The sequence below is a fragment of the Clarias gariepinus genome, chromosome 5, assembly GCF_024256425.1.
Source record: "Clarias gariepinus isolate MV-2021 ecotype Netherlands chromosome 5, CGAR_prim_01v2, whole genome shotgun sequence".
NCBI lineage: Eukaryota > Metazoa > Chordata > Actinopteri > Siluriformes > Clariidae > Clarias > Clarias gariepinus.
Window position 1 is genome coordinate 24,285,305 of NC_071104.1, and position 8,214 is coordinate 24,293,518.

An 8,214-nucleotide genomic window follows, 5' to 3' on the forward strand; every position below is an offset into this window, starting at 1 on the left:
GCTAAACCCTAGCTAACACTAATAGCTTCAGTTAGTTTTGTAATTTTTTCTTTTTCCGAATACTTTCCAAGCACATGGTATGTTTGATGTTACAATTAATAAAACGTATCTGTCAAAAATGCATTTTGTATCTTAAATTAATAGCACAATCTTTATTTTTGTATAACCTCATAGTTACACTGATATGTTTGTGCAAGGTCAACACATGGGTATCATTGTGTGTGTGTGTGTGTGTGTGTGTGTGTGTGTGAGAGAGAGAGAGAGAGAGAGAGAGAGAACTATGAGAGATTAGCAAATAATAGACAAGGTCGCTTGTCTGTTATTACGGCTACAGAAAATTCATGGCATCGGTAACAGTAAATATTTCTCTTCTAAGATTCTGGGAGGAGTGTATGAGAGTTCAGATACACTATAAAGTATAACAATGAATAATGCATAGTCATTTTAATGAAAAAATCAATGATTCAGAATGAGGTTATGCCATTTGGATGATATCCCAGTGTTTATGATGCCGAGCTTTCAAACGTCCAACTCACAATGGATATCAGAAAAGAGTTCCTTCAGTGCTCTCAATTCAAGCGGTTAGTTCCTTCCTGTGTTTTTGCTTCAACTTATGATGAAAGAAGTAGTAAAAGCCCTTTTTGAAAATTATTTATTAAAATATGTGCCCCATTTGCTGTACTAGCTTTTAGCCTGTTCTGAAAAGACATTAATGTAAAACAGTGTTTTCAAATATATTTTAGAAACCTTTTTTTTACTACACCAACACATTTCATACGTAAAAAAAATAATAATAATTTGCACTCACAGGAAATGGCAGTATTACATGGTATTAAACCTAAAGATGAGGTCAACTTGTACATAGTCTGTTGTCACATGATTACAGATGGGCAGATGAAAGACCACCTGCTGCCTGCTGTCATGATGCTGTTAACATCATTCTACTGTTTGGCTCCTCTGGCCGTCTGAGCCTGCCTGATTCATCCTGATGCTATGATTCTGCACTTGTGAATCATTTCCTGCTGTTGTGGGTCACCCCACATGGATACCCTTAAGATTTGCACTTCCCAAAAACAGTTTAGGCTATATTGTTTTGAATGATCTGAATGATCTCACTTAGATACTGTAGACTTATGCAAATGAACTGCTATTTTAATCATTAAGGTGGTACTGTGCTCATCACAAGATATTCACAATAGTCTACATTCTTTCAGAACTCCTAATACTGTTTTATTTATTAAAGAGCAATTAATTCCACATCCAGATGCCACTCAGATGAGGATCACCTTCAAGTCTGGGTTTTCTTAAAGGTTTATTTGTCATATGATCTCTGGGCGTTTGTTCTTGTCACTGTCACATCCTTAGCTCAATATGGAGCTACATCAATATACAACAACAGTGTATGTTGTTAAAATTGCTATGCAACTAAAATTTAATTAAATATATTTATTTTCATTACTGCTGTGTTAATTTGGTTCTAAATTTTCACCTTCAGTCACTCAAATAAAATTATTCAAGAAATATACTTTTCTGCAGCATAAAATCCTCTGTCCTGTGTATGCTGTGTGTTGTAAAGCATTTTTACCTGAACATTCTGACAGCCAAAACTCTTTTCAAAAATGTCAAAAAGAAACAGCATTTTAGGATGAGTGCATTAATACAAACCTGGGATTTACTTTGCAGCTAATACTATTGTCAGAGCTGCTGTTATAAAAAAAAAAAAAAACAACAACAACTGCTGACCGATTAAATTGAAGAATTTACCGGTTATGTGTTATATATTTTTAATGACATGTCATGTTTTTGAGATTTTTGTGTTCATTATAATATCCAGGTGGCACGGTGGCTAAGTGGTTAGCACTGCCACCTTGCACCTCCAGGGACCTGGTTTGATTCCCGCCTTGCAGTCTCTGTGCATGGAGTGTGCATGTTCTTGTTGTGCTTGGTGGGTTTTCACTGGGTACTCTAGTTTCCTCCCACAGTCCAAATACGTGCAGATTAGGCTAATCGATGTTCCCAAAATGCGAGTGTAAATATTGACCGGAGGTATTACTACGATTGTAAAAATAGGAATAAATACAATGGTCACTAGTGGTCTGCAGAGAACTACAGAGGTAGCTAGACTAAAGAGATTGATGGATGGATGGTTTATCATATCCGCATGACAGTGAGGCACTCTGTATTTCTTGAGTCACCGCCATGTACTGCTTGTGCTGCACTGCCCCCTTTCGGTCTGCCGTGTATATTACGTGTACCAGTAATCGCAGCGATACCACTTCACACCAAAGAGGGACTCGGTGTTTTATTTTGACCACTACTCTATTAACACACGTAGTCTAAATAATAGCCATACACACACTGACGTCCACTTTATTAGGAACACGTTCACACACACCCCCTACACATTTCTGCAATTATCCAATCATCTAATCACATTTTAGCAATTATTCAAATCTTCAAATCATTTTGTAGCAGCATAATGCATAAACACGTAGATACAGGTCAAGTGCTTCAATTAATGCTCACATCGAACACCTCAATAAAGAAAACGTGTGATTAGTGTGATTTTGATCGTGACATGACTGTTGGTGCCAGATGTACTGGTTGAAAACTGTCTACTATCCAATTTCTCACAGAGGCAGAGTTCACACAGAATAGTGCAAAAAGCCAAAAACATAGAATGAGCAACAATTTTGTGAGTAAAAACATATTGTTGATAATTGATTTTAGAGGGAAATGACCAGAGCAATCTAAGCTGACAGGAAGTTTATAGTAATTAATATAATCTCTCTGTACAACCACGGTGAGGAGAAAAGCATCTCAGCATGCCCAAAAAAATGAACCTCTTGGTGAATGGGCTACAGCAGAAGACCAGATCGGGTGTCACTCCTGTAAGCCAGGAACAGGAATCTGAGCCTAGCATGGGCACTGGCTCATCAAAACGAGGATCAGAAGAAAATCAATTGGACTTTTTCCATTCTTAAACTGTCCTGTGTTGGTCTGTGGCCACAATAGCCTCAGATTCTTTATCTTGGCGGGCGTGAGTGGAAACTGACATGGTCTTCTTTTGTTGTAGCCAATCAACCTCAAGGTTTGTTTTCTGTTGCATGCTGTTCTGCTGACCGCGGATGTAAAGAGTACTTATTCCAGTTGCTAAAGGCTTCCTGTCAGTTCAGACTAGCCTGGTTAGTCCTCTTTGATATTACTTATCAAGGTGGTTCGCCATGCAGATCTCTGCTCACATGTTTCCCCCCACCATTCTATGTAAAACTTACAGAGTGCTGCAATTCCCTGGACATGAGCAGTTTCTGAAATACTCAAACCAGCCCATCTCGCAAAAACAACAATTCACGGTTAAATTCACGAGACCATACCTTTACTGAATTCTGATGTTTGATCTTAACATTAAATAGAGCTCCTGACCTGTATATGAATTTTGACGCTGCAACGTGATTGACTAATTATAACTGTATATCTATACAAATGTTTCTAATAAAGTTGACAGCAGCTGTAGTATTAACATGTAGTATTATTTTAGATTGAATTGCAGAATTTAATATGAAAATTTAAATCTGTAATATATATATATATATATATATATATATATATATATATATATATATGTATATATATATATATATATATATATATATATACACACACACACACACACACACACACAATGTTTTATAACTTGATAAATTGTCGAGTCTGTGGGTTTTGTCTGTTTATATTGTTCTGTACCAGGTTAAGAATAAAAGGCTTGTGGTAATCTGGACTATATACAGAAAAACTCATTTAAAGCGGATCTATGTTAATGTTTATAATGTGTTTCTAGCATGGAGTATCAAATGTTCTGCTGAAAGGATCTGCTTGATCAATCTTATGATAAGCCATGGCACTGTTCTTACTCTTAGTGGTGATTATGCCAACAGATGTCGCAACAGGGCGAGAAATTTTGCATTGTGAACTGATGTGAAGCGGTCTGTCTAAATTATCATGAGGTAAAAATTAAAGGAACCAGAATGAGTTGTTTTTCTTTGACTTTTCCAAGTTAAATAAGAAAATCTTTATAAAAAGCTTTACATGTGTAATTAAAAAATATGATCTTTAAAGGTACAAATAAATGTATATTAAAGTTAAAATAATAATAAAAATCATCATCATCATTATATTGTGCCTCGTTTGTTCATGTCAGTAATTCGTTTTTTTCTATTTATTTAATTTATAAAATGTATAAAAATGCTAAAAAAAAAAGCTTGAATTAGTAAAAAAAAAAACACGTCGACACGTTCTAAACTGATTTTTACACCAGATTTATTTATTTTCAGTCGAAATAAATAAAAAATGCTGCAAAAACACTTTGAAAAGAGCTTTAATCTAAGGTTTTATTTTTCAGTGTATGTTTAAATGTTTGCTTATGTGTATGTTTGTTTTCGAGCATTAATACACTAAAACTTGATTTATGTGCAGTTCCGTACAGATCGTTGTGTTTTCCTCAAGCCTACCATCATTGGCTGTTGGTGGCGCGCAGGTTCGGCCTCCCACGTGACGCGCGATAAATGCCGCCCGTTGCACTCCTGAGCTGCAGACAATCACGCTCCTCGACTAGGGAGTCAGCACGGTCTCTTCTCTAAACCTCACTGGAATGACAGCTACTACAAAAACAAATTAGTAACACATCGTGAATTTTATTTCTGCTTTTCCACGCGTGCTTTCATTACTGGATGAGTGCCTGTCCATTATTTGTACGTTTTTTTTTTTTTGATTGAGCATTAACCATGACTGGGGTGTTTGACAGTCTCAGCGCAGATATGCATTCCAACCAGATTACCTCGAGTGGTTACCACAGCTTGCACAAGTCGCAGGAATCCCCGACTCTACCCGTCTCTACCGCCACGGACAGTAGCTACTACAACGGCCAGCAACCGAGTCACTGTGCAGGCTCTCCTTACGGCCAGCTCGGTACTTATCCCTACCACAACAACGGCATGAGCAGCGTGCAGTACAACGCCAAGTCCTATGAGCTGGGCTTCAACAGTTCCTTCAGTACGTACAGCACATACGGATCGAGCGCATCGCCTACTCCTACTGACGCAGGTAAACCAACCAATAGTGTGTGACAACTCTTACAGCAAACAACACGTGCAGACTTAAAATAAATCTCATTATAGCAGTGTGTAGCGTAGTCATTAGACTATTAAAATGGCTTTGCACCCCATCTTATTCGTTTACCACATTACTAATGTATCTTGTCCAAACATAAAATGTTATTGTTTCGTTAAAATGCTCTTATTTCAATAAGAACCAAATTTTCTTATTTGATAACAGAAAAGGAGGAGAACGAACCTGAAATTCGTATGGTGAACGGAAAGCCAAAGAAGGTGCGGAAGCCGAGAACTATTTATTCGAGTTTCCAGCTCGCCGCGCTGCAGAGGCGCTTCCAGAAAACACAGTACCTGGCGCTGCCGGAGAGAGCCGAGCTCGCCGCTTCTCTGGGCCTCACACAGACCCAGGTGAGTGTTCACATCTTATTCAGTTATCATATCTAAACGAAGCAAAGCTATTTCAATGCACTCTTTATGCAATCGTAACCAGCAAAATATATTTAACCCATCATGTGCGATCTTCTGAAAGATCGCATGAGAAGCAGTTTTTCTGGTTATCAATATTTAACAGCATATCCTGTATCAGCTTCTGAATATAAAGTTATTTATATTTCTATAATACTTAAATCCCAATATTTTGATTAATATTTGGATGCAAAATTAAGGTTATTGGTTATATTCAGATCACTATGTCTTTAAAAAAAAAAAAAAAAACTTCCTCAAGATTTAGTTATGGTTAATTGAATTTGATGGATTTATTTCGATCAAGCTTTATCTTTATTTACTATTTCAGGTGAAAATCTGGTTCCAGAACCGCCGCTCAAAGTTCAAGAAGTTGTGGAAGAATGGAGAAATCCCGCCCGAGCAACACGTGGCTTCCAGCGAGTCTCCGCCGTGCCATTCGCCTCCCGTAAACAGCGCCTGGGACTTTCCACAAAATCAGAGGATGACTAGTGTGAGTTCGGCTTTAGCCCCGAGCAGCGGCTCTCCCAGCACCACGGCGCCTTCCTTTCTCACCAACTACTCCTGGTACTCATCCACGAACTCGAGTGCGCATCTCCAAGCAAACGCGCTGGCACCGCACCACCACAGCACAGCCGTGAGCGCAGGGACGATATTTTGACAACAACGAAAATGACTTAAAAAAAAACTGGAGAATTAATTTTGCGGGGGAAAACAGAGATAGAAAGAGAAAAACGAGAGCTTGATGTGACTTAAAGGCCTCGTTTTCTGAGAACTGCCGCGACTGATGGACAGAGATGTAGGCCTCCCATGTTCCTTGCTGCGTGTAATACTGTTTTTCTTTTTCCTTATACACAATGTCGTCATCAGACAGACGCGGAAGAATAAAAGACAATGCAATTATTTTTGTATTTATTTATTTTGTCTCTTGGAGGTGGAAAATTAAAGGATAACATAATACATTGTTACTCAACCACTAAGATCCAAAGCTATGCTCTAAAAGGCTGTTGACGCCGGAGTGAACTTTATAGCAGGATGTGTTAACGTCAGATTATGTAGCACAAGTTCAAGCTGTATCGTGCCTTCAGAAATGACCTCACTTTCATTTGTCCACCATAATGTATTTTAAATGTGCCCATCGTTGTCATAAATGAATTTTTGTTGAGTTCTAAGTTGTACATAAGGTTAGCAGGAGAAACTTGTCTCTGTACTTGTATGTTTCACCGCGTCTCTCTGAGACATTGCCATCATTATAGTCTTGTAGGTTAAAAGGTAGGGTTTTCGGTTTTTTGGATATATTAATGGGAAACATTAGCCTATCATTAAGAGCTTAAAAGCTAATCATTTTCCCCAAAGAAAAATTCACATGTAACATGTTTCTCAGAAATAACTTGCTTTTGTTTAATTTATTTTTTATGTCTTATGCTGAATGAACGGTTCTGCCGTGCTATGAAATGCGTATTTAAATAAAAATGTTTCATGTGAATTTAACGTTGCTTTGCGATTTCAAATCCAGTGCTTCTGATATGAATGGTTGAGTTTTTTCTTCTCTGAGCGCTTTTTTTGCTATAGGGCTTGTAGCTCACTGCTGAAATGTTTCAGATGTTTTCCTCGCTCTCCGGCCACGCCTCCTCCCGCTGCTCTGGCGCCAGACGAGCCTCTCGGCCTGTAATAAGTCTGGCTGAAGGCGTGATGCTTGTAAACGTCTCAGACAAAACTCACAAATTCACCTTTAGTCCACCAACATGACAGATATGACTTAGCAACATAATTTAAAATATGATATTCTAGATTTATTACTGACGAAGAAAGTGATGGACATGAGGTGGAGATAAGAAGATGAGCTCATCAGAATAATTCGAGTCTTAGCATCTCCAACTAAACAAAATAAAAACACACGAAAAAAACAACATTACTGCCAGCCCATGCTGCCAGGTCTGGCCACCACACACTCAGTTGGACCTTTCTAAAAAAAATTTGGTTAGTGCGTAACTTTTATATGTAATGTAGATTCTAGCATGTTTTACATGTGTATACATTGGTCAAACACCCCACAGGTCTAGATTAAGCTATATTATTTGTAAGTTATACAATACTGACCAAGAAACAAAGAACATAAACGTAACCAAATAGGGAACACACTTCATTTTTAACCTATTCATAATTTCTTCAGTAGAATGATCAAAGCTATACAGACTAGTATGTAATCGGGATATACTTTGTCTGAGATGACCATATTACATCTATTATATGTTGCCCTGGGGCTTGTATTATTATAGGACAATGATAGTGCATGTGATCAGATTTTTGTAATAGAAACATTATAAATACTGGCTCGTGGTGTATTTTAACCTAGAGTAATTACGTCATATTAGCGCACAATCACCTGGTCAAAACTATGAAGTGTGGCTCAGAAGAGCTATAACTTTGCACAATGGTTAACATCCATTATTATATTATAATAGAATACAGTGTGCCACTTCCATCATTCCATTAGGAGAAATTAGAATATATGATCATCAAAGTAAAATTTAAGTGTTTCAGAACATAACCTAAGAAGGTAAATGTTCCTGTATTACAAATGAAAACAAATGGTGGGCTTTAAAGAACTATTAGAGCCATGCGTGGTCTGCACGCCGCCCTC

At 37.7% G+C, this 8,214-nt stretch overlaps 1 protein-coding gene across 1 annotated transcript; it reads left to right on the plus strand.

Moving 5' to 3' along the window:
* The first annotated feature begins 4,608 nt into the window (after positions 1-4,608).
* On the plus strand, positions 4,609-7,056 carry dlx2a (distal-less homeobox 2a). The gene is made up of 3 exons (XM_053496927.1): positions 4,609-5,100; positions 5,332-5,516; positions 5,902-7,056. The coding sequence occupies exons 1-3, from the start codon at positions 4,782-4,784 to the stop codon at positions 6,229-6,231; spliced, it is 834 nt and encodes a 277-aa protein (XP_053352902.1). The 5' UTR covers positions 4,609-4,781; the 3' UTR covers positions 6,232-7,056.
* The last annotated feature ends 1,158 nt before the right edge of the window (positions 7,057-8,214 follow it).

Coding starts and splice junctions, on each gene's coding strand:
- dlx2a (XM_053496927.1), top strand. CDS start 4,782: ATGACTGGGGTGTTTGACAGTCTCAGCGCAGATATGCATTCCAACCAG. Junction 5,101..5,331: donor GCCTACTCCTACTGACGCAG/GTAAACCAACCA, acceptor ATTTGATAACAG/AAAAGGAGGAGAACGAACCT. Junction 5,517..5,901: donor TGGGCCTCACACAGACCCAG/GTGAGTGTTCAC, acceptor TTACTATTTCAG/GTGAAAATCTGGTTCCAGAA.